Below are 27,710 nucleotides of genomic sequence, written 5' to 3' on the forward strand. Positions count from 1 at the left end.
GCATTTTATCTCGTGGGACAGATCCATTTTTTCTTATATCGTTTTTATAAATTTTATATACGCGAGATATATAATCGAGATTTAATATTTGCAACTTTTCCAAATGTATTCAGATTTCATGATATTTAATTGAAATATCACGTCACGTCTCTCGTATATTGACACGACGCAGGGAAATCCTGAAATTTCTCCCAGCCGAATAAGAGCAACCGGCGGCACGCTACGATATTACGACGAAAGGAAAAGGATAGCCGTAACTCATCCCTGCCACGGAGAACGTTTTTAGGTCGCGTAGTAAGACGGGGGTAGGGGCGGCGGGGGGGGGGGGAGGAGGGGGTGTCTGGATGCTGCCGCATCGATCCGATACATCACGGGGGCATTTACATCCCCCCACTCATCCCCGTCTTACTACGCTGCCTCCCTTTCTCTCCCTCTTTCTCCATCCCTCCTGGAGCTTCGTCTCGACCTCACAGCCGCCACCGCCAGGGTGGTTTCTCCCGTGCGGCCGCTTATGCCGCCACTTTCCTGGGAGCGCTTGCGCGGGCATTCCTCCCTTCCTCTTCCCGCCACCATTCCATCTTTGCAACTACCACGACTCCCCTCTCGCAACCCCCTATTCTCGTCGCCGCGACGATGCAACGGCCATTGTCTACGCGTCAAATCTTTCCACCCGCAAACGATAGTCCGTCCGATCGTAATGAGGAGCGGTCGTTTACGCGATTTTTCTAACTTTCGATCGTACACGATTGAGAACATCTGCGACCGCAATGTGCTCGAGGAAAATCTCATGTCCATCGGACGTAAGAACAACGATTGAGAGGAGATTCGTTCGTTCGCGATTTAAGACTTCTTCCCCGATGCATTTGCGTTTGTTCGAACGAGAAATTTCCAAGATGTTTCGCTTCATTTATGTAATAAAGATATCGAGAAGCATTTGTTTATTTTAACGCCACTATTTTAACGTCGTATTGATGTACTGCTGCAATATATTTCATCTAGTTTAATAACGTTCGAAAAATCCTCGTACGTTTCCCTAATTACATCCGCATTACGTTTTTAAACAAATAAAATCCACGTTTTATTAAGTCGCTATTTTTCCGCAATATGCGAATTTATAAAGCCGAAACATCGTAAACTTATTGATATAATATATGCATGTATAATCAGTTTTTTTTCTACGCAGCAATTTTCACTCGCCTCTTCCGCGGCATCCGGGAAATCGCGGCGAAATTGTAATAAATAAATGTGTAATAACGACACGCGCCAGATACCGCACGGAAAACGCCGATCCAGCAGATGTTTACGGATGCGCGTATGGCTCATCAACCGGCCGCGCACCCATGCGCGTTGAAATATCAAACAGACCGGGAGTTTTTCATTCTGATTGTTGCACGCTGCGCAATTATGAGATAGTATCTAGTATATAATATGCGTTTTTAGCTGGAAAAATAATGACGTGCGAATTTTCCCGTGGTGTTGGCCCCGCCAGAATATCGTCATAAAAAAATATTTCCAATTTCTTCAATTTTTTTTTTTTTCTTGACATGAAATCATATTTTTATATTTTATACTTTAACATAGTTTATACAGGTAAAAGAATACACAATAAAGACGACAAACGTGTTCGCGTTATTGTTAGGACAATTTTTAAACAAAATCACACTCTATGTTTCTCCCTTAGCTTAAAAATCATTTCTCTTCACGAAAACATCGAGTTTTACGAATCGTTTGAAACGTCTTGTCTCATGAGATGATTTAGAATTTTGGGGACAAATTATTGGAACGTGATCCGCGAAGACCACGCCCAAGACGATTCCTTAAGCGAGCTGGTATCGGGAAGCACAAAAAGTCTCGGGTATACGAACCGGTGGTAGAGATGACGAAGAGAGCCAAAGGCTGGAAAGAAGAGGAGCCGAGAGGAGGGAGGGGTAGTTCTTTGTCTCGGGGGTTCGGATTCTGGAGATAGAGGCTAATTCCTGGCAGTCACCCCTCGAGGAATGTCGACCTCCACCCAGCACAAACTCTCCTCTCCGTCCACCTTTTCGCCCTTTTTCGTCCTTTTCCTTCGTCTTGCTAGGTACTTTGATGTTCCTAATTTGATTGAAGGAATCCGCCGTACGGATCCTCTAACTTCGTCTTTATTGATTGCTGTTTTGTTCGACAACGTATCGGAGGGTCGCGAGATGCAAGCGGTATCCAATCCGAAATCCTTTCGACGTGACGTTTAAATTCCGCCGATCACCCAATCTGCCATTGTCCGCCGCGTAGACGAAGCGTTACGATTCGCTTGGTTGAACGCTCCGACGAGAAAGGATCGATTCGTCCTCGCGATCTGATTGCGATAGCTAATTTTCGCAAAGAATAATAATATAAAATATGTAAGAGAACGAGCCTGATCCAAAGTAAAAGAGACTAGCCATTCGTTGTACATCTAACGTTATCAAGGATCATTTTCCCGATATTTTCTCAATTTTTCTCCGTCTCGCGAGTCTGACGCTTGAGGTAACTTATGCCAGAGACAGTTATTACATCGTAACTATCAAGAGAATCGTCGAAAATTCGCTTTGATTATATCTGAGTCGCTGCTGTCGTCCTGCGGCTTCTAATCTGATTCGAGCCGCTTATACGGAACCAAATGTCGATATCCACTCCGGCGTGGACTTGAACTTCCTTTTTTCCTTGGTACATTCCACTTCCCGCTAGCCTCCGCCGCCGTCGCCGTAAGGAAAAAAGGAATGCTATCAGGAAACCCGATAAAGAGGAGGGAGGAGGGGGTCCGCGAATTTTCTGCAAAACCAGAGAGATCTCAGCCGGAGCTTGCGCGCCCCTATCTTATCGTGAAGCAGACGTCCGCGGCAGAGAATCCCGGGCGTCCAATATAGGTACGTACCTGTATTATATCTCTGCGTCGTTCACATATCTGGATAGAGGAGCGCATCATATTCTCCCTTCTCTCTAGCTACCTACCTACGTATCTACCTACCGTACGCTGTATATAGATATATACATACATACATACACACACACACACACATATGTATATATATATCGATACGTTGTACGTATATATGAGAATATCGCCCACGTGTATCTATATTATATCTCGCGAAATATCGAATGGACGTCGTATCTTCTTGTCATCTCGAGCGGAGACGATGCTGCGCTATAGGATGTCCTGCAGCATGCCTAGAATGTGCTCCGGATTACCAATTGGATTGCAGCAGTATTAGTTATAATATAAATCTCGATTGCGCATTATAATTTGACCACTTCGAACGATGATTCATAATGTAAAAATAGCGAAAACGTGCGTGTTAATACGTAGGAATTATCTCTCTTAATTTTGTAAATTAGGACATGGAACTGTATAATTATAAATAATAAATAGGAATAATAAATTATGAATAATAAATAATGAATAATTATAAATGATTATCATTGGCAAAATATTTCTTATTATGTATATCGAATCGCACACATGCGTTAAAGTTGAAATACACATTCTCAGTTTCATTAAATACGGTTTTTAAGTACCGAATGAACGCGGTCGATTTTTCGTTTTTTCTTCCTGTTGTGTAACGGACGGCCCGTATCTCTTTCATAATAGATATACACGAGTATTTGTGCGCGAAATACACACCTACATACATATCGGCAAAGTACCCATTACCAGTACTCGAGCGGTATTAATCTGCTGCGAGCTAATTGCATGTCGATTACAGTGATCGTAACGGGTGCCGATAAATACTGGAATCAAAGTGAAAAGTTTCCGCGCGAAACGTTTTAGGCCATGCGTGCAATACTAGGTGCTCGATGAAGGCTGTTTTGATCGATACGAAATATCGTCGGATGATTTGCGAGATATTATTCTGCTTTACGACATGTGAAGTTTCTCACCAATTTACAAATTAAATTATACCCCTTCGTATTCATTATGCCATTACTTTCACAATCATTAAACTGACAGATCTGTAAAATAAATATTTATATTCAATAAATATCATGAGTTTACATTATATATAATCGCAGGCTAATATGAGGTATAAAAATTTTATAAATTTTTGCGGAGGCTCATATACTTCAATAGCACGTAATCTCGTTTAAAATATCGAACGCAAATAATTATTTATATCGAAATGTAGGATTTGTAAATGCCGTGCCATACTTTTACATTAGCGTTAATTTTTTATATTTATTTTAAACACAATTATGCCGAAAATAGCGCTTTTCACATTTACAAGATACAATCAAAAATGATCGAACGATCGATCTCTCTTTCGCCTTTCACCGCTCGAGTTTTGCAAAAATGGCCGACGGGCATGTCGGACCACGGTTGTCTCCGGGAACGAGAACGGTTGAGGATGGAGGGCAGCACAATGGCATTACTAATGATTTTAGTTCGGCGACCCTCAGGGCCGTCATATCGATACGCGATAGGATACCGCGATACGCGGGCAGAAATGCCGGTCGGATAAACCGGGAACCGATCGACCCCTCCGCTTCCATTTCTACTGACGACGAGGAACGGATGGGAGAGAGAAAAAGAGAGACAGAGAGAGAGAGAGAGAGGAAGAAAGTGTTCCGAAGCGAATTCAGGGGTTGCGTCTACTTGATCGACCCCAACGACTATCGATGATTTCGTTTACCTCGAAATGGAAAAGAGCGAATAAAACCACGACAGTGGTATATCTTACAGTCCAATTTCGATTTTCAAGAAACACCGATGCCTTCGATTAGCTCGATTGTACGAGATAATTTTATTTCTACTTTTTTTTTAAATATCTTCACCTTTCTATTTAATTATATATTACACTATTTTATTAATATAAATATATATGTATTGTATATATTATAGTGATTTATTATATTCACGTCGTGCGTAATAAAGATCGATGCAATTAATTTTTTTTTTTTTAATTATTTAATCTTTACATATAATATTAATATCCTTTTTTGTTACAATATAATTAAATGAAAATTTTTACTTAATTGTTGCTTTTTGCAAAAAAATATTCTTATCCCGTAATACAATTATTCGATATAATATAATTATTGGATGTAAAAAGATCCGCAAAAAGAATCGAAGGCGCACGTTGACGTGCAAAAATATCGAGAAGAGAAAAGGAATGGCTGTATATTCGGCAGCGTCGTTCCGGGAGTTGTTACGTTCCCGCGAGGCTGCACGGGGATGCCTTACCCTCTCCGTACAGCTAAATGTCTACGTTCCTTCCATCATTCTACGCCTCTCACACTTGGCGTTGTTCACTCACTCACTCATTCACTTCGGAAAATCCCTCGCGGCCTTCACTCAATCATACGCTATTTGTGTCGCGGCGACCACGTAGCCACACAATCGGCGCAAGAAAAAGGTGTCCATCGGGCAAGAAGGAAACCCGCCCTGCTCGGTCCTGGCGTCATTCAGGTTCCCAACCCTCAAGTCCCGCATCTCTTCACCTCCATGTCCCTAATCGCAGTTTCGCCGCGATCACGGATTGATCCTTAATTTGTGTTGCTAGAAATATTGGTCAGAATGATTTTAGCGTATTCATATATCAAATCATGCGCGCATTTATTAGAATGTGTTATTCTGAAGTATTAATCAACATGTGAAGTTTAAATAAATCTTCGAGTTTCTCGATGTGTAAACGTTCGTGAATATCGAATCCCCCGAATTATTATGCGATCAGAGTTACTCTACAATTACAGCATCATACACGAATGCATAAGAGATTGTCAAGATATTCTCGCTCGTAATTTGGTTTCTTGTGCGATTAACAATTATCGTCTTCCATGTCCGCTTATTACAATGTGAGATGGCAATTTCCTGCAGCATAAAAAATATTATTTATTTTGCCGTAATTCGACGCGCTGGCGCGTAGGAAGCGGAACGCGTTTTGCTGGTTTAAATCTCGTCGAGTCATTACCGTTAAGTACGATTAATTATTTTAAGCTTTCCACTCCGCGAGCATCGTTCAGTAGCAAGCGCTGCTTTCCGCAATCTGCGTAAATCTCGCATGCCATTTGCATTTCGCAAGTTTTTTCTTGATATACCTCGATATGCGCTCGCTCTATATATTCGTCGGCTGCAATTAAAATTGATTCCGCAACGTTCGATGCATAACGCGTCGATGCCAGATATGCGATGCAATAACTCAACGATCATTTGACATCCACATACACTGGAAGATCTCCGATTACGAAGTAATGATAATCCTGGGGTAGGGTTTCTAATAGAATATCCTTCCTTATATGAAGATAATAATGATAATAAAAGATTCCCATTTAATTTCTTCAAGGAACATTTTTTCACCCCATAAAATTTTATAATAATATTTCCATTATATTTCTCTTGCACAAAGATACGCATCATATTCACACACTCGAAGAAAATTTTAGATGTAACAATAATAAGATTTTTTATTTATCGCAAAAAAAGAACGATAACAATGAGTTAACGAGATGTCACGTTCTAAAATTATATGTTGTGCGCTAACCACGATTTATCATAAACTAGCCACCCTCTATCTCACTCCCCTATAAAGCATCCTCCAGTAACTCCCTGCGACGAACAATGTCTCTGTTTTCCGCTTCTCCCCCGCCGCGGAAACCATTTTTATTCGCCGCAGTATGCGCTTCATAATCTTTGTCGACTCCTCGAATGTCAGACTTCTTGTTGCCGTGCCCGCGCATCCTCTTCCTTTACCCTCCCCCATACCCGCGACCTCCCCTAGCCGAATGTTGCCTCGTTTTCTTGCCAGAGTTTCTCCTCAGGATAGAGATCGTCTTTGTGCTTCCATCGACTCCGGCTGACAGGTGGAAATGGACGATTAAACGATCGACAAACCCGCTAAGAATTGTCTGGAAGCGTTGGCCAGTACTATCGCAAAAAGCAGTCGCATTCAAAACGAGGTGCTTTTTGTAACTCACCATTTATGTCTGGAAGGTTAAAAGAATAGTGCAAAAGAGAGAAAGGAAAGGAAACGAGCTATATTTTTTTAAGCAAGTGTGCAAATGTTTTTTTTTTTTTTTTTTTCTATTACAACAAGCACACATATAATTTTTTTAAAAGTTTTAGGTAAACATATTTCATTTACTCAGTTTTTGCAAAATAATGTATAAAACATATCGATATTGGTGTAATAAAATTTCTTGGTTTGTTTGAATGTCAAGTGGTGTAATTTTGATTGGAAATTCAATTTTGTAAGATTATCGAAATGCATATCATTTATTATTGAAAAATTAGAATAAATTACAAAAGAAATTTTTATATCCTGATTTTTTTTCTAAGAGACTACAGCATCGTTGAATATATACGCATCGGGTCGAGAAAGAAAAATAAGCGGGAAGGCGATGAAAGGAAAAAGGAAGGGAGGGTTGAGACCAAAAGGAGAGCAAAGAGATTTAGGCTAAAAGAGGAGGACGATTATTTATGGGACGGTTGGATAGTGGTGTGTCCGTGCCATGCATAGACAGTACCTCGTTCCGTCCGGCAAACGAATGGCTCATTTTCCGTCCGCAAATGTACGGAAATGCCGCTCGAGAACGGCATTTCTTAATATTCGCCGATATCGAATGATAAACTGGGGTAAGCCACGTTTCCATAGAAACGTCCTATTCAGCGACATTATCGTGATCTGCCGCTATGCAACGGTCATGCTGCAGAAAGAAATGCGCTAATTCGCATCTTTCCAACTCATTTATTTAAAATTACAAATCTATATTATTTTTAACGCAACAGATGAAGAGAGAGAAAGAAAGAGAGATTCGAGAAAAGAAAAAATGTTTTATAAAATATAAAAATATTTGCCATTTCTCTTCTTTGAAACTGAAACGCGCATTTATATACGTCATGGACAATCATAAAATAGGAGAGATTAAATAAACTTCACGACGAAAATGAGAACAATTTACCAAAATGACGCGCGCGCGAATATACCTCGCTCCATCACGTTAAGTCGCACAATCGAGTGCTAAATTCTTGTGGTCAACGACGATGTTGAAAGCAATAGCCACGTCGTCATTGGAATGGCGAAGGCCAGGTTTTTCGACGGAATCGTCGAAAAGACAAGGAGAGAGAAGAGGGAAGGGAGAAGCATGGTGGCAGGACGGATGCAGCTTTTGAGAAGAGCTTTTACGAGTCGCATATGTGACCGCCATCTCCTTTATCCCCCGCTTTATATTCCTGGCACCGTGTTACATCCCTCCTATCCTCCGACCACTGGTCCCTCGCCGTACAACCATCTCTTCAATCCCCCGGTCGCTCCTCCGCAGGGGCAAGGGGTGCATCGAGAGGAGTGCCGACACACCGCACCTCCACCCTTGTGAAGCCGACCCTCGAAAATTTCGCGAGGAATTTCTTTTTCATATTCACTGGGGAGTGATAGTCCGACGTATAACCTAACAAATTTCTAACCTTCTCCCTGCCGATCTACGAGAGATACACCCCTCGGTCTCGCTCGTCTCGAACGCGAATTTAAATCCTCGAGGAACCTCGCCTCCTCTCGAGCGAGAACCGATTCTGCTCTCCGTTCCACTCGCGTCCAGCCCTTCCGCCCCCGTTCCCAGCCATTCCACCTCCGGCCACCCCAACCGAAAAGCATCGGTCGACCACCACGACCGCCCAGGGACCGATTCTTCCCACGCACAATTTACAGTTTCACATTTTATCCCCATCGCGCGTTCGACAGCGAGGGATTGAGAAACAGGAGGAGGGGGGACCTCCACCCGGATAAACTCGTTTCTCCCTTTCGGTCGCCAATCATCTTTCCTGCGGGGTCTCTGTGGTTTCTTACGGAAAACGGGGATTCGTCCGGAAGTCCGCGAAATTATTATTTATGATATAGGAATTATATTCGCGGAAATGACTGTGCTCTCTTCGAGCTTTGAAATCATTCTAACGTAATATAAATAATTAAGAGATTAAAAATTATCTCGTTGTTATTTTTACAAGCAAGTTAAATGTAGTATGGCTAAACAGGGGAATTATCCGTTTTATAAAATAACATTTATTTCTTGAAATTGGTATTTATGTGTTTCGATTGAGATATCATATTTAATCATCGATATCGATAAAGACATTCAAATTTATATATTTGTTGCTTGCTAACTTGCTTATAGATATAATCATATTAGCAAGGTATTACTTAACGCGCGTCTTATCGTATATGTGAACCCAATTGAGCGTAACGGAATATTTTTCCGTAATTGGATAATTAGCGCTTAATCCAATGTTAATCAAACTGTGAGATAACTATCGGACAAGCAATTTATCGTGTTAAACCGAGCGAGTGCGACTGTAATTATTTATGCAGTCACCTGAATAATTGCCAGAGAAAAATTAATGAAAGATAAAGGACTGCAGAATATTAAGCGTGTCCGGTCATAAGCGCCTGTGGGAAGTAATTAAATCAACGATAAACTCGCCATGCATTCATATACTGAGAATATGTTTCATTAATTTTTGTAAAGTCATCTCTAATTGAAAACAACGTAATATTAATTACTGTGCTTGAAAAGAGTATCATTTAATTTTTAAAACATTTTATCGTACATTTTTTATACGTAACATAATACAATACTTATTTAATCTTCGATTTTGTATAAAAACTGAAAATATAATAATAATCCAATTGCACGCGCTTAAAACAAAGTAAATTTATTGCTTCGTTATTATTAATCTATTATCATCCCTATATCCCTATATCCTTATCGCATGTGATGACCGTTGTAGATGCTATCGAGAATTACGATATTAATTAAAGAGAATTAGCAGAAGTGGTTTAGAAGTAACCGTTGCGTCGTATTTATAATCCGCTCGACTATGTGGGCGGTCACTGATCTACGATCGTGACTAATCGATCGCTAGACGCGATTATAAAATACGTAGTAGGTTAATTTTTAACGGTCGGCGACCCGGATCGAGAAGCGACTTGGTTTTCACGCTCAATCGTGTTTTTTTTTCTAAATAACTGATTGTCCTTTTTATACACACCTGTTATACTATAGTTCGATGCAATAATTCGATGTGCTTAGAATTATTTTTCGTCCGACTTTATACTACTATATCTTGGCAAACTTTGAGAGAGAGATAGCAAAAAAGATTTTTGTGGCGATACATTTTTTTAAATATATATACATATATATTTCTGATAAATCAAATTATCTTGCATTTAAAAACATTGAAGATATATCGCTATGCCAATCATTAACGATTGATTGTGTCTTGCTATTCCTATAAAATATAATATATATAATTGTAAATTGCTTAATATATCTTAACGCAACATTTGGTTTTATCTACAGCACGTGCGAACTACGGGAACGATGGCCGTTCGGCGGAGCGGTAAATTTCAGAGAACGAAACGACGGTTGAATGATCGTTTGCGCGAGACGTTAAAATGCCGGCGCAAAAATCCAGATGGGAGGTACCCTGATGAATGCATTTTGCGTCGCGGTCACGCAAATCTGCCGCCGATCGGCACGAGTTACGGCGTCGCGAAACGGTTGGCCGCGAACACGCCCGGAAGTCGATGACGGAACGGCATAGGAAAGAAGCGGAGCCATTAAATGACCTGGCAAACGAAGAAGAAACGAGAATCGGTCGCCAGTGTTGCACTCTACAGATATAACGCGATCTGCGATGGTACTCGGGATCGCGAAGATATATATTGCCTAGTAAGTGTTGTAACACTTGTAACAGTTACTATAGTTGTCCTACATTTGCATGCGAATTTATGCAGAGAGACTAAATGGACAGAGAATCCTATCTTCAAACGAGAGAAGACTTGAAATCCGCCTCTGATGGAAATACGCGCGCAACGCGAAACATTCCAATTGTTTCAACCGTATCATTCGTATAATTTTACGTTGGTATTATAAATCAGTCGGAAAAGAGAGAGAGAAAAGCACGCAATGCAATTAAATACTTTCAGATCGTGTTTACGAGAGATCGGCTATCAAAATCTTATTTGAATATTTTAAATAAAAATATACATCGCTTTTTCGTATTGGAGTATATTCAACAATCAGACGAAGAAAAACGTTTCTTATTCGTATCATTTAAAGGGATGTATGGTATATATTTGCGCGTATCAGGAAAACGTTTTCTCTTTAAAATGAGCGAACGCTTTCATGCTTTTCTGAATAATTATGTATATTATTATTAATCCGAATAATTGAATATACGAAAGTAATTAATCTGTAATTTCCTATTTTTCAACGTAGCAAACATTTGACAAAGAAATATTGTATATTCTAAATAGAGTTACATGTAATCTTCTAATCTCGCGTATTTATTTTCACAACCCGTTCTCGAACTGTAAACTGGCAAGAATGTCGCGCCCTTCCCGTCCGTAATGAACGTAAAATGTATCATTACATACATGACGACGAGATAATAATATCCAAGTAATTTAATCGTCCATTTAACACCCTGTCTCGAACCAATAATGCCAGGACAAAGCTACTCGTCTAATGAACCCAGCGCGATCGGCGGAGCAACAGAAACAGGTTCGACACGTCGTGTAGACAATAATGACTAACAAGCCCTCGCTCCTGTTCCCTGAAAATCGGGGAAACATACGCTCGAGAGAACGTTGCACGCGCTCGAATCTCTCATTAATGTAGAAACGATTTATGTCCGATGCACACGCGCTTTCGCTCGACCGATTATATTTATTATGATTTTCATGTATATTCGTCTGATTTGCAACGTTTCCAGCGCGAACGATAAGTTAATTAGCACCGATGTAATTACGTCTCTGATTAATCGGAACATATCATATCCGTGTAAATTGAACGGCACGATGAACACAGCAGAAATACACAGCCGAATGGCAATACATGCGATTCGCCGGACTTGTATTTTAATGTTTTCAATAGTTTGGACGCTATGGTAATTATAATTGTTATAATTGCTCAAATATTATCGTTATATCCAGATATATTTATTTATAAATGTCTTGCCTTCTTTCGAATTTAGCGCATCTAAATTTACGATAAAAAAATAGACGTATATTATGTAAATATAGAATAAAATTTGTATAGAAAGAGATGTCTAATTTATATATCTGTAAATTATTTTCCGTTGAAAAGTGTTTCGCCGAGAGAAATTTTCGCCGTTTAATGACGATCAGAAATATTCTTGCTGACCGCGAAGCTTTAGAAACTTTCTTAACGATTCTCTTGCCGGATTACTTGCTGTCTACATCCGATACTCCTGCAAACAATATTACATTAGCGACCTGGCCAAACACCTACTGATGTTTCGGCGATGATGACAGGCTGACGTGCGTTCCGGTTCTTGTTGCCTCTATCCGCCCTAGCATTTTCACCGTTGTTTATCCATATTATCCCGACTTGTCGTATACTTTTCTCTGACGCTGTTAGTTGATTAGCGTCCAAAGGAAATTGTCTTTCGTAGTTTGTCGATAATCAACGCGACACATTATATATACTTCACTTAATAACACGAATAAATTGGACAGTTGATAGTAATAAAATACAAATAAAACAGAAATAGGTCATTAAAAGTTATTCAAGCTTAAGAAATATAAATATATTATCAATCTCAATTTTTTAAAATTGTCTTTCTTGAAAATAAAATGCAATAAAAAGTTATTCTATACTTTTACACGAGGAATTATACTCCTTTTCGTATATTACATTTTGTACATTTCCCAATTCATTTTGTATGAAAAATCATCATTTGTGCTGCAAAGAATGACAAAAATTAATTACGTTTTATGATCGTTATACATATATTTATTATATATCTTTCAGCCAGTACGGCCGTTGATGACTCACGAAAATATCTCCGACGATGCTGGTATTATCAGAAAACACGGACATACAGACCGAATTAATTTCCTTGGCCACGAACGGCTCGATCGCGCGACAGCGTGGGCGAAATTAGATGTTCTCCATTAGAGCGGTCCGACCCGTTTACATTCACCGACCGGTAAGTAGCAATAAATATTTCTTGAGCGACTATCGAACACAATTATTAGGTAACACATGGCCTCCGCGTCGCCCGCCTTAAGTGTCCGCATGCACGTTATATCGCCATTCCGATAGGTTTGTTTCTGCATTATTGATTCATTGCCATCGGGCATTACACAACCGGTCTCGTTATATATCCGACTGTTTGATCGAAAAGATATATGTGGGACGAGATACATTTCTATACAATCTCTTCTCTATATATTCCGTAGTTAATTAAATGTGACTCACTGATCTTCGTATCACGATACAAAGTACCTCAGCGTACGTGAAGTCGGGATACAATGAGAGAGCAAAATCATATCGTACGATTCATTTATCCCTGTACATTCAATATTTAGAGATATCGTGGCATTTATATCGTTTAATTAAATAATGAATTTCTCCTTATTACAGGAAAAATATGAGAAGACGATACACATCGACGATAGAACGACGATTTTCGATTTACAAGACGAGCCTCTTGTATCATTGTTACGTTTACCGTGAGGAATCGCATGCAACGAGAAGCCGGGAAGCCGCGGTGGTCAGCCGTCATTGATCTCCTGTTAGAATCGGATCACTTCGATGTAACAAGATAAATAGTCAGCGGGACACCGTCGGTGGTCGAGGGTGCGGATCGCGGAGTCATGCTGACTATGTATCTGATCAAGAGAAAGCCGGGTACGCGCTCGTTCCGCGCGATCTGTCCAGGCTACACTTAACATGTACACCCCGGTGATTCTTCGATCGTCTCGAACAAACTGATGAAACACTTTCACGATTTACTTACTACACGCGGTTGACGAAAGGAAATTGCCAACTATCGTTCCTGCGTGAATGAAGACTTAAATATATCACTGATATATTGTAATATTCTTTAGCTCTATTCTGCGGAACATTTCGATATTGTTTCACGTAGACAAACTATAGCGAGGGAGAATTACAATCGATTCACGCTACGAAGGCGAGAAGAATCGCTAAATAATTGACTAAGGATTATTAAAGACAAGAACTATGTCGGACTGCGCATCGTTCAACCGCAAATCTCACGATCTAACGACGAGTTCTCGCTTTAATGTCTCTCCATAACGCGCGCTCGACGACGGAGAACCTCCCCCTTCGCCCCCAGGTTTCAGGAACAGCGCGAGCCCGATCGGCTTTTTATTCCGGTCCGGTTTTTTGCACGATCGTCGGGGATCTTTCGTCACAGCAACACCCGGGCACGTGACGCCGCGGACACAGTGTTACAGGTGTTCGCGTTCATCCATAGCCTCGATAATACTAGCGGTGACATCCTTTCGAATCGATTCGTCGGACTTTCCTTCGTAATCGGGATTTTTGCCGCGACGTCTCCGCCACCCACGAGTGTCAAATGGTAACGTCCTGGGAAAACCGACCGCGCGGGATCAGCTGATCGGTTTATTCGCCTCGTCGTTCTTCGCGTTTTTCAACGATATCCCCTCCGACCGGCTAAAGGCGGCCAATAACTTCGTTAACTATTTTTATCTAAAATTCAGAATCCGGTGGTTTCCGGAAGTGGTCTGAGCGTCACAGAACATTTAAGCCGGTTTCTACTTTTCTACGGCTTTTCGAGAGCGCCGTTACTGGAGTCTATCGCGATTGCAATGCAATGATTTTAATTACCCGAGATGTTTTTCTCGTATGTTAAATTACAGTAAGTACTAAGTGTTCGAGTTCGAGAAATATTGAAGTAGAATAACGATCGATAAATCGAAAACGCGATAAGAATGTATCGTAATTTTTTAGAACATAGACGGAAGAAAGAAATGATTGAAATTTAGACAAAAATCTTGAGATTAGGAATTTTTTACGGAGGAGACGATCCTCTCTCCATTCGTCTCGTTACAAACGCGGCTCCGATTATAAGTGGTCCGGACAGCAAAAAATATGTAGTAAAACAAGCGAAGTGTGATCGGTTACGTGCGAGAGGACGGGAATAAACGATGAAAGGGGTGATCCGGCAGGTATTGGGCGAGGAGCTGCTCGGTGAACCATGGATTAAGATAAACCCTTCATCGGTTTCTTGTCGAACGATTTCTCTCGTCCTTTTGTTGGCGCGACCCGCAGATAGCGCTGGCTTAAAGTACTTTCCGTTCCCGCGTGGAAATTATTTAACGCCCGTTATCTACCCGCGAACGCGCGCGGAGAATCTTTCAGCGCGATAGAAAGTAACAGAAAGCGTGCAAAAGAGGAATACAGACGCAAGAGAAGGAAGGAAAAAGGGAGAGAAAGAGAGAAGCGAGAGATTTACATTATACCCGCGGGAAATAAAAGTTACGCACGCGTGAAAGCAATCGGTACGGAAAAGGGAAAAATTTGCAATTTTTATTCGTAGAAATCTGATATCCCGCAGCACAATTTATATCCCAGTAATTGTTAATTCAATGAATATGAAGCAATTCCACAAGTGACCGAATAAGGAAAACTAGATTTCGAAAAATATTTCTTTTTTTCATTCTATTATTAATTATCTTGTCTCAAACGAGCTTTCTCCTTACTCGAGTCGAAACTTTTTTTTTATTTTCGATCTCAATTTTCAATCCAACATCTACTTTAAACAATCAGAACATTCTCTTTTGAAATTATTTGAGCTATAGTTCTTCCCAAAACTCGTCTTTTAAATTCTAATAGACAGTGAAATGTTCTTTTTTCCTATCTATTCGAGGTACAAAGGATTTTTATTATAGGACTTTAATTTCTATATAAATTAAATCCAGCAAAATCCTCTGGAATCCATAAACATGAGTAAATTGCGGTTGAAAATGGTAGAAAAATTTCTATTCGGAATGTTTCATGAATTTTTTAATTATGTATGGTGATAAATGTATTAAGATGATAAAAAGCATGGATGCATTCCTCCATGAGGAAATATTTCAACATAGATGTCATCGATGATATCTATTCTTTGCCATATTTCTCCTTTAATTTCACGCCAGTAGTTGCAGCCGCGATAGGTGGATTCACGGCTCGTTTCGTGGCATCTTTTTTTTTTCTTCGTCTTCGTCGCGATGCGTAATGCGGTGAGGATGCGGATTGGCTTCACGTTGTCGAACAGCTTGCTCGATCGCGGATTCCCTCGTATGTATTTAGATACCGGCGCTTGTTAGAACCACCATAAATATGTAAGATGATGCATGAGAGAACGATTTAAGAGAACGTGTGCTCCATTTTTTGTACATATGTATGATTCAATAGGCAGTATCCGCATCCGAATTAACGCGAACACGTAATCTCTTTTCTTGTCATAGAATGTAAAAAGCAATTGCACTAGTTTTTTTCTGGCTAAAGCACAAACATAGACGAAAGATCCGGTCTGCAAACTATAAAAGATATAAATAAGATGACCATATGAGAAAGACGTTTAAAAATTAAAAGTTTTGAATATTTTTTGCCGGTATACGTGACATTCGCTTTCCGTTGTCATATACTCTTATCACGATAATAAAATTAATATTGCAACATGGCAGTAATATTTTTTGACAAATATCTTATCTCCATAATGAGATAACTTTGTGTCTGACATTAATCGGCTGCACAAACGCATAAAACCGATGAATATATCGATAATTTTTTACTTAGAATGATTAGATTGATTGCATTCGTTAGATAATAAAATTAATCTTAATAAAGCTCTCTTTCTCTCTCTCTCTCTCTTTCTCTCTCTCTCAATAATTAAACAAACACTTCTTTTCTAATCTAAACATTTTTCAAAACTTACTTGTTTGCAAGTTTTATTTCTCGGCAACAGAAATATTCCATAATATTATATTATGGCGATCGAAGAATCACTGTCATAGAATTATCAATAATGATATTACAGTTATAATTGTTATTAATTACAAGAACAAGACAAGCGTTATTTTTATCATAATTATTATAACAACTATAGAATTAATATCGATATGCCAATAATCGAGATTATATATCCTTCTAGGGTAATTCAATGAACTGATTTACAATGAACTAATTCATGATTTTATCTCAAATTATCTAAATAATATCCTTCGATCTTTATTCTTCTTCGAACGATATTATTAGGCTCCAGAAGCAATTTACGTTGTATACATCCCAAAGTTCGCTGGGGTGCCGTTGAAAAGTTTACCGATCCAGAAATGCGTCGGTGGCAGCGACAAACCGGGTTGGCTTCCTCCGCCGGTGAACTTTCAACGAGATATTTGATATCCCTCTACAAGTCTCTCTTACATATACTCATACATGGTATGTCGGAACTATCAGCGTTTCTTTTACCTTTTTTAATTGGACACCTTTTAATTGGACCCATCTTTTCATATAGTCCTCAATCGTCAACATTGATTAAATTGGTTACTATGTACATTTTTTTAAGAATTGGAGAAATAAAATCTTTTCTCCATTATTTACTTTTTACAATTTTAAAAATAATCGCAAATCATTTTTGTTATCAGGTATTTATAGCTAAAAAATTATCGTTTTAATTCAACTTGAACTGGATTATGGGATCTCTCAGTAATAATTCCATGGCACCCCGTGCATCTACTAACAATAAGTCGCCGTTGCTCCCCATACGAGGATTTATATTTTAGGGCGGCAGTGGGTGGTCGAAGGGTTTCGGTCCGAACGTTATACGCGTTTGGTGGCAGAAACAATGGTATGATGGCCCGTTTAACTCGTCCTCGGTCCCGCCGAGACGCTTCTTCCTTTCGGCGGAGCTTCAACCCCGCCGATCGGGTAAGGGATGTTGAGACATGCTGGCATTATAGACGAGATCGGCGGCTCGGTTCTCCGCTCGCTCGAAGAAACCCGGCGTATTCGTCGGACGTCGAAGGGCGTCTATAACCTGTCGGACGGGATGCTGGCGCGTACAACGTCGACACGTCGCAATTGCCGGACGCGGGGATGGGGGGAAAAACTCATCGCCGATCGATGGGTCCGTCAAACGAATTTCGATGTCGAGATTATTTATGGGATAGGTGTCGGCCGGAGCGACGTCGCCGCCACGATAGGATTTCTCGACTCGTACCGTGATGTACCGTTCGGAAGAAGAATACGCGGAAGGATGATTCTCTGATCCTTGGATGCGATTCTTACGCAAACAGTGTCTCTTAAAGATTGACACAGCGCGATGAAAACTTTAGTCGCAATTTTTCTTCTATGTACTTTTGATACTATGATTTTTTGCTATAAACTTCTCTTTTAAATTTCTTGTAAGTAGGAAAGTGTTTGTATTTTATTGCTTATTTAACGTGTACAAAGAAATTAAATATATCTATCAATCTATATGGAAATTTAATCTATCTTATTATTATTAAATCTATCTATCTATCTATCTATCAATCTATCGAAATTTTTTTAGAATCTATAAACGTGAGAAAATGAAGAAAAGAATTGAAAATAAGATAAAAATTTTGACTCGGTCTTTCGTTTTGAAACCGATAAAGCTTCGAAATTCTGTCAAACTTTTTCCCAGGCTGTCGTAGAAAATATTTAGAATTTTCCGGCTTAGAGATGATTTATACTCTAGATTTCCTCAATAACTGCATAGCCGGATCGTATCGCGAAAGGTATGAGAATAGAAGTCAGCTTCGATCATAATTACAGCGTCGTAATCTGTCTTCCTCGAGAACATCCGGGATGATGAAAACGCAGGCGAATTCCAGACGCGAGAAAAACTCGCGTTTTCCACGGATCGATCGATCAATATTCAACGTGCATGTTAATGCTCGATCCAGTGCCTTCGCGTATCCTTGCATACGTGACGTGCCGGGTAGGTCGCTTTTTCCATAGGTTTTGTAATAGCCGGCCGCGCGTCCCCGACGGATACGATCTCATTCGTATGCGGCGCGCGTGGCCGCGAAGGGGCTTTCTAAGTAACGCAGTAATGACATACCCTGTCGTAGCGGCGGAACAGTTTTCTCATTGTGTCGTCGAGCAGCCGGGAATCGCGCGCGTGCTGATTTATCGACGGCATTAGGGAAATTCCTCATCGGGATCTTTTTTTTTCACGCGTATCTGCGTATAAACATTCGAGAAAATTATCCAACCACTTGAAAGACATGTGGCTCTTTTCATCCTAAGCGATACTGCATTTCGACGAATATTTTTAACCCTTTTAAGGACAAGTGCCTTTTTCAGACATATAGAATTTTTCAAAAAATCTAATTTGTGTCGAATATGCATTAATTTTTGCATTCTGCGCTACAATCATCCATTCATTCTTAGTGTGTTAATAATGTTAAATAAATTCCATATTTTTTATATTTATATTTAAAAAAATATGGTATCCTCCTCCTTCTTTTATACCTGATATATTATGTCTAATTTCTCTATATATTATAGTATATAAATAAAAATTAAATTATTAGAACTTTGAAAGACTCCCAATTAGTACACGAACGCAAAGAATTAATAATAGCGCATTCTGATTCGACATTTATACAATCGAATGGGATTACATAATTCTTCAATTAGATTAAAATGTACGGTTATATTTTTCTTTTTTTTAATATTCATTAACATTAAATATTCACAATTTATTTTATTTGAAAACATAGCATACCTATGTGATAATAAACGAATGATATATTGCAGCTACGTGCATAAGTTAAGACCGGATTACTGCAACATGATGATAAAATTATCTAGGTTTATCGATAATGCCGATAGTGTAGTCATTCAATAAACTCATAAGGAATAAAAATATTAAGAAGTACATATTTTAGCCACGTGTATTTGCGTATGATGTAGGTGTGTAGGAATTTTTTCTTAATCTTAATTTGTCCCATTGGTCGCGTTGTTTATTCAATCTCAGTGTAATCGGATAAGAAGTATGATAGCGTTTCTTTCTTTCCTATTTCTTTTTCACATGCTATCACCAGTCACGATATAAATGCGCCCAAGAAATAATGTCGCAGATAAGATAATATTAACAAAGTCAATTATCTTACCTCTGCATTTTTATAATATTTAATATATTATATATGTTTTTAATATTCTTCCACATGTTTATCATTTTTATTTTATCCTCGCATATATCTAAATAAATCGCTCTTATTCAATTCATGTATGGATGGATATGCAAAACATTTTTAGAAACTAATATAGGTATTTTATTAGCTTGTAATATATGTGATACGTAAAATATAAAATATTATTTATTACTGTCGGGAAAAATTAAAACTACTTAAGAGTATCGTCGCGTGCTGTTTTTTTCTCCAATTATGCAATGTTATACCAACAAAATCCCTTGGAAAAATATCTCGTAACAATCAATCGTGTTAAACGTACATGTAAAATACTTTTCACAGTTCAGACGTTAATTCACAAGGTATCGTCGGTCGTAAAAAGATTTGTCTAAGACAAAAAGCGATGATACGTGCGTCCAATTAGAAGAACCTATAAGAGCGTTCTTTTTCTTTTCTTTTTTTTCCTCTCATATGGAACTGAAATATCTTATATCTTTAATTAATCACAAATATTTATTACATTTTCTCATGCATGTGAGCATCCCGGCAAAGGCAATTAGCGAAACAATTGCATGAAAAAATAAAGATTTCTTCAACTTGTCGAGCTCGACGATATTCGCGTCAATATCGGCGTCTCGTTGGAAATGCCGCCCGTAGATATATCTCCGCTCTAATTAGTTCATTAATGCCAGATACGTTTTACGTATTCAATTTGCCGACATTATCCGCACGGCAATCTGTACAAACGCAGCACGCGTAGATAGACTTCTGCACAGAGGCGCCCCGTGCATCGATCGCGAGATAGAGATTAAATTCTCACTCTATTTGTGAACAATATTGCTTATTATTTTATAATTCATCGCTCAACTAATTCAGATACCAATGTGGAGACGTTGTAAAAATTGCAGTCTAATTCATCAAAATTTTTGACCTCTCTGTCGCTTATAATCCCGAAGTTATCGGTAAATAATCTTGTCGAGGCAATATAGTAATATTTATTTCTAAAACACAATGTATATTGGATTATTTCTGCAATATTTTGTATATTGAAAATAAAATGATTTGGTTCGGTCAGCGATCAACATCGAGGTTTTTCAAGGAACGATTTTGCTACAAAGTCTGATTTTTAAATTTTAAGCAACACTCCTTGAAAAAGAAACTGTTCGATAGTGGCACAAATTCCGAGGAATTAAGAGAATGACGATTTATCGGGTCGGCAACAGTTCTCTCAACTTGCGTAATCCGGTGACTGTAATTCGGCACCGTCGTGCCCAAGAAGGTCAATGGACTCGCAACGCGAGGCGAACTCGGACTCCGGTTGTCGATGACGCTCGCGGATGCTGGACAGGTATTGGCGTTAGCGATAAAATGACCCGCGAGAAAAACGAGATCCGGGTGATAAATCAGGGATATGGCATTCCTAAGATAGCGTATACTATACCTAAAAGTCATTACGACGGCAAAGTAATTCCCAACTAAGTAAAGCGATAAATACATAATGCATCCGACGAGTTTCCCACACGCGCCCGCTCGCTCGTGCGCTCCGTCCATCTTTCTCTTTCTCTCTATCTCTCTCTTGACGTCGTGGCGAATGCAGTTGCCTCGTCGCAGTTCCATGAAATAATGCATCAATCCGTGAACAAGCGTGCATCATGCGTCGTCGCGGATTTATTTGCACGATAGACGGAGACCATTCTCAGGAGGAACATCGACGCTTTTTGCGACGCGTGCGCGACGTCGCTGTCATCAGGCGAGGCACGTGGAGAGATGCAAAGTCGAGGAGCTGTGGGAAATCGACGGAAAAGCAGGCCGCTTTAATAATACGATGAATGCGATTCCTAATGCGCGACGAAGAGAATGTTCACGATGAAATAGATTGTTCGTACGATATGACGAAAGTCATCTATTGGCGAAATAGATAATGGCTTATACTATAGAAAAATATTACAGAGAGATATCCGAGTCTATGAGAATGACAGGAAAGTCGAGAGAAAAAATAACCGTGGACAAAAGTCAGAGCAGCTACGTACGAATGTAGTTTTGCTCTTGACACTGGGTATAAGTGTAGCGGGACTTATCTACTGATTATCTAAGTCTAGATTTTTACTTAGGCTTTATCTCATTTATCATACACTTGACAAACAAAAAACGTAGAATTCTTGATTATCAAATCATCTTGTTCAATATCACTAGTCGCGATATTTTTTTCTCGATAATTCTAAAATTGCGCTATCGCTTCTTATACTCGCCGTCTTATTCTTTGTTATTACAAACGGAATGAAAATATACAAGAATACTTTTTTAATTATTTCTTATTTGCACATAAAAATATCTCGTAATTTCGCCAACTGATATACACCGACAATGATATATATATATAATCGCGATAAAAATTTAAAATGATCACGACTGTGTACATTTACGTAAAAAAATATTCCATCGGAGCTTCTCAATGTAAATCTAATGTTTAGTCGTAGATAAAAAGAGCTCTTATAAGCAGAGTGAGCGGAGGGATCATAAATAACTCACTTCCTATGCTCGTAAGAATTATTCGTAGTGCGATATTTCCTTTTTTTTCCGAGTAAATAGAATACGCGTAACTCGTTTCCTCTAATTTCATTCAATTACATTCTATTTTATGCAAACGAACATAGCACAGCCGGCAATAGGCCGCTAATTACGCTATATAAAACTCGAAATGGTCGATGCTTCGTATATTTATATCAGCACGGAATCATAATTAAGAATATTAAACTGCGATTCCGTGACGAATTTTAATATTCTAATATATTTTCTTTTCCTCCGCTTACTTATCTCTCCCCGCTGGATTTTTAATTAGTCGGGTTTGGCGAACGATCAAAATAGTTACTTGTATGTACGGCTTCGCACAGATTGTCAATGATCCGGCGTGATTTAATTTAATACGCGATATGCGTAAATGTATCTTTGCATCTTTTCCGATTATTCGTTAAGTCAAAAGCAGCGATAAGCAACCCTCGTGATTATCTCATTCGACGCTTATACATATTTACTTTGATACTTGTAATGTAACATACTCTTCGCTGCAATTAGACTCATTATTCACGCGGTAATAAAACATCATACCAGATTCTCTTTAACATCTTTTGCAATTAATCCGCGTGTGAGGACATAGTTAACATAGTTACATCTGGAAGGAAGAAATAGAAATAACTTTATGGCGTACTGATTTCATAATTGGATCCTTGCGCGCGTAATTGGATTAATAATACGCATAAATTAATGCCAAAGCCGGCCAATTAGTATAAAGTGATAAACTCGCCGCCGCAATACACTTCCTCTCGTCTCGCCATTTCTTAAGTAACCTTGCGAACATTTTGGCGCGTTTGTATTTTGCGCCGACGCAATTATCAAGGCTGAGTTCAACAACATTACTTTAGAATAAGATGGAAATAATAGATAAAATTATTAATAAAAAATATAGATATATGTAATAGACTTTTAAATTCATATTTTTATCAGATATTATTCATTAAATGAGAAAATAATTAAACATATTATTTTTATAATTATTAAAATATCTGGCATTAGAGAGAATTCTCACAATTTTTCTCACAGCGAAGATATATATATATATATATATATATATATATCCGTATTTGAAATATAATATAATTATCATATTATATCAAAGAATATGCAATCTCCAAACGGACATATTTGTTTTTCAATTGTTTCTCGTTGGTTTTGTGTCTCTCTACTGTGTACTTTCCTTGGACATCTTACAATCTTCCCAGCGAGATAGGATGCATATACTCCGCGAGAATCATGGAGGGTAAGAGTTTCACTATCAACAATCTTTCTCGGCAATACCAAGCCGTTTCCGACACCAAGGATCTGGAGATCATCGGTAGTAACAAGCCTTGCAAAACATGTCACGAAGTATGCCTTCCCTTAGTATTTAGGTTATAAATGCTATGACACTGGTCCATTTTTTTTTACTCTTTTATTTAGCACTTTATCTAACGTCACATATGATCATCCATCATTTGAGCTTTGTATGAAATATAAATTTATTATTCATTATGTCTTTACCTTCGTTAGATTTGTTTTTTTTTTTTTTTTTTTGTAACTTGTTATGTCTATCTTTTCTTATTTATTCTCTCAGTATCTTATTCTAAATTTTTTTGTTGAAATTGTAATTATATTTTTTGTATTAAAGAGATCTTTTTCCCGTTTATAAATAAATAAATAAATAAATATTGTGTTCAATCTTGATAATGAATCTCGATAATTTAATAATTTTAATTAATTTAAATTAAATAATTTTGAATCTTGATCATTTAATGAACATATTAAAAGATTAAATTTTTTTTATTGTTGTCGTAATAAATTAAATACGTTGAAAAAAAATTGAGCTTACTAATAGATAGAAACAAAAATATTTTATATTCTGCGTTAGTACACAAAAAATATGCAATAAGAGATTAGTATGTTATTACTTGATATGCAAATTTTTAATGGAATAATCCAATCATTCATCTTTCTTTCTTTTTTTCCAGATTAAAATAAAGACCGAGATTCTGGATGAGATTGAGAATTTTTCGGCCAACGATGAACTGGATATCGAACAGCATGTCAGAAATGTAGCATCGGAAAATGTATCGCGCCATGAAAATTCCGAACAGATCCCAGAATCGGACTGTCAAAGAAATGCAAGCGTTTCACTTTCCCAGGGACAAATGGACGAGTACACTGATTTAAAGGAATACATCGTGGCACTGACAGGAGGAAGGCTTTTAATGTGCAGCGTCTGCAGAATCGAATTTCCGAACGAGATCGAATTCAGGACCCACATGATTGAACATGAGAAACTTTTCCAGTGCGGATTTTGCAAGAAACAATTCTTACGGTATGAACGGTAGCCAAACGATAGAAAATCTTATTGTAGCGTTGCTTATCATGTTATGATTAGAGGAAACAGTTTTGTTTATAAAAACGGATAAAATTTGATTAAAATTCTTGGCATCTCGTAATGTTCTTCCATGTATACAATTCTGCTACATTACGTATTCAAAACATAGAACGCCATCAACAGCCGTTTGAAACGTACATCTTCCGAAATTGCTGTTTCTTCATTAGCCTGAAACGGCCTTCATCGCTACACACACACACACAGTGTTTATTACTAATAATGCAATTACCTTTCCCATCAAGATCGTCAACCTTAAAGGATCACCTGCATATGCATTTTATTCCAAAGTCTTTCGCGTGCAGACAATGTGAACTCCAATTTCAGGTAGTTAATGCTAAATAATCACATTCGTAGATAATAATCGTCCTGATATCAGATCTCTTTGAACTCTTTGCTGCACAAACTGCCGTACTTACTTCGTATTCATTTTAATGAATGCTCAGTGAAATATCAAAGTTGCATACGCAATTACAATCAATCTTATCTGTCGAACAATCTATCGAGAAACATAATCGAGTAACATAAAAGTCTAAATGATATTTTAAAAGATACGAAAAAAATTAATTCATTAATTTTTCATCTCATGGTTCTCGTATTGTTCAATATCTGTTTTATCCTCAAATAATTTTATAAATAATTTTGTCGCAGAGGAAACATGCGTCGAAAAAACACCATGCCGAAACGCACTCAGGAGGAAGAACGTTCGAGTGTTCTATTTGCAAGAAAAAACTGCTGCACCACCGATCGCTGCGCTATCACAAGCTGACGCACGCTAACACGAGGCTCCACGAATGTACGACTTGCGGCAAGGGCTTCCCGAGGTCCAGCAGCCTCCGGACTCACATGATCGTCCATACCGCGGACTTGCCGTTCGCGTGCGATCTCTGCCCGGCAAGGTTCAAGAGATCGTCGGTGCTGAAGACGCACAAGCTGACGCACACGGGCGTGAGAAGATTCGAATGCGACATCTGCAAGCATCGTTTCCACTTGAAAGGCGCGCTCAAGCACCATATATTGGCGCATTACGGTGTGTGGGAGCTCTTGTGAATATTCTCACAACTTCTCTGACCCGGTATGAGGAAGCTGAACGCGTATCTGCCGCTCTCTGACGATCAGAGATCGCGTTATTTATACGTATCTCTGTTACCTGTTTCTGTTTCTTTCTTCGCGAAGGCCCTGAGGATCGTCGACTTCTCATATAAATTCAACAAAGGGTTTAGTCTGTGAAACGATCATCCCGGACAAAAGAGCGTACCGAGATAATCGGTAGCGCTCGGTTCGCAACGCGTACAAATGATCATGCATAAACGCATTTTTCAACGCGCTTCTCTTCCGTACGCGACCTCGGGCGTTCCACAGCGGAAATGTATTCCGGACTTTTAATTAACCTCTGTCTAACCGAGGTGAATGTATGGAGATGCCAATTTCGCCCTTCACCGCGAATCTTCGACCTGTTACTTGAAAAATCCGTGATTCTTTAAAAATATTACGGTTATTAATATCGTATGTGTGTCTGTGATTTATGCTTTGCATACCGGGATAATTATTGGTTAGTGGATGATTTGTATGGTATATATCCATATGAACGCTGTTATATAAGAATATATTCTTTTTTTCTACAGTGTCGAGATATTAAAGACGATAAAGAAAAAACAAGTAAGAATCCGATGTAAAATTCGCGGCCGAAATATAGTCATTTTATAATTGATCCCTATCTTTCAATCAAATTTTTGCATTATTGTAAGGTTTGAAATATTTTGCGCTTTATGTGAATAATATTTAGATTTCTGATTAAAACTGCGAAATATAAAAGAGAAAATTATAAACAATATCGTAAACTATCTTAATTTACAGGTATCAGGCCCTACAAATGCGAAGATTGCGGCAAAAGTTACAGAAGATCCTGGGGTCTCAAGATACACAGATATCGACATACCGGAATAAAGCAATTCGAGTGCGATTTCTGCAAGCTGCGCTTCAGCGTGAAGACGAAACTCGCGAATCACATTTATACGCATACCGGCGAGAAACCGTATAAATGTGACATCTGCGGGCGTCAGTACTGCGAGAGATATCAGTTGAAAGCGCACAGGAGTACACGACATTATTCGGTAACTCGTTGAAACTGAAGATCATCTAAATCTAATTTTTTTAGTTGAAGTTATTAAAATGTCTGATTAAAGTGAATTAAAAAAACTACATACATTATTAAGCATATAATAATACATAACGATGATAAAAATGATAGCGAATAAATAAGAATGTCAGCAAGGATTATTATAAAAATTTGTTTGCAAATTTGGTCTTTTACCTTATATTAAAAAACACATTAAAAAAAAGAAGGTATTAAACGTATGAAACTTACAAAAATCATTCGATAACATTTTTACATTCACGGCGCGCCAATTCCGAAACGTAGATATCACCGGCGCGATTAATTTAATTATCGTCGATCGCGATTACTTATAATAAGACCCGACTTGATACAATAGCCGGCCGCCATTTCATTCGTGATCGAATCTATCCTCACGGATACCGTCCGCGTTTGCATGCCCGTGAAGCTTAATAAGGCATGGCCTTAATAAGCACTTCGCCGCAGAACAAAATACCGATTAATCCCATACCGGAGCGACTCCGATACGGATTGGTTTCGAGCTGCCTGCCGACTCGCGCGCGCGGGATAAGTCGGCTCTTAAGTTCGCGTCATCAACATCGTATCGTACATAATCACAGTCTTTATTCGATATTGCTCGAACGTGATCCCACCGGGATCATCGAACGGCGCTGCGAAATTAATGCAACTTCCAAGACGT

General features: G+C 38.7%; 1 protein-coding gene, 1 long non-coding RNA gene and 1 pseudogene across 3 annotated transcripts in view; 2 read left to right on the top strand and 1 right to left on the bottom strand.

Moving 5' to 3' along the window:
• LOC138937557 (uncharacterized) overlaps positions 1 to 27,710 on the bottom strand; it is a 98,608-nt gene that overhangs the window by 4,303 nt on the left and 66,595 nt on the right. The gene's annotated exons all lie outside the window — the stretch shown is intronic.
• LOC138937813 (uncharacterized) lies at positions 3,171 to 7,576 on the top strand (annotated as a pseudogene).
• Positions 23,703 to 27,256, top strand: LOC138937556 (gastrula zinc finger protein XlCGF46.1). Its single transcript, XM_070303935.1, has 5 exons — positions 23,703 to 23,864; positions 24,485 to 24,834; positions 25,140 to 25,221; positions 25,546 to 25,924; positions 26,752 to 27,256. Exons 1-5 carry the CDS (start codon positions 23,751 to 23,753, stop codon positions 27,018 to 27,020), a joined length of 1,194 nt encoding a protein of 397 aa, XP_070160036.1. The 5' UTR covers positions 23,703 to 23,750; the 3' UTR covers positions 27,021 to 27,256.

This window comes from Polyergus mexicanus, unplaced genomic scaffold, assembly GCF_030449975.1.
Source record: "Polyergus mexicanus isolate NDT 795.1 unplaced genomic scaffold, iyPolMexi1.0 SCAF_11, whole genome shotgun sequence".
In the NCBI taxonomy this organism is placed as follows: domain Eukaryota; kingdom Metazoa; phylum Arthropoda; class Insecta; order Hymenoptera; family Formicidae; genus Polyergus; species Polyergus mexicanus.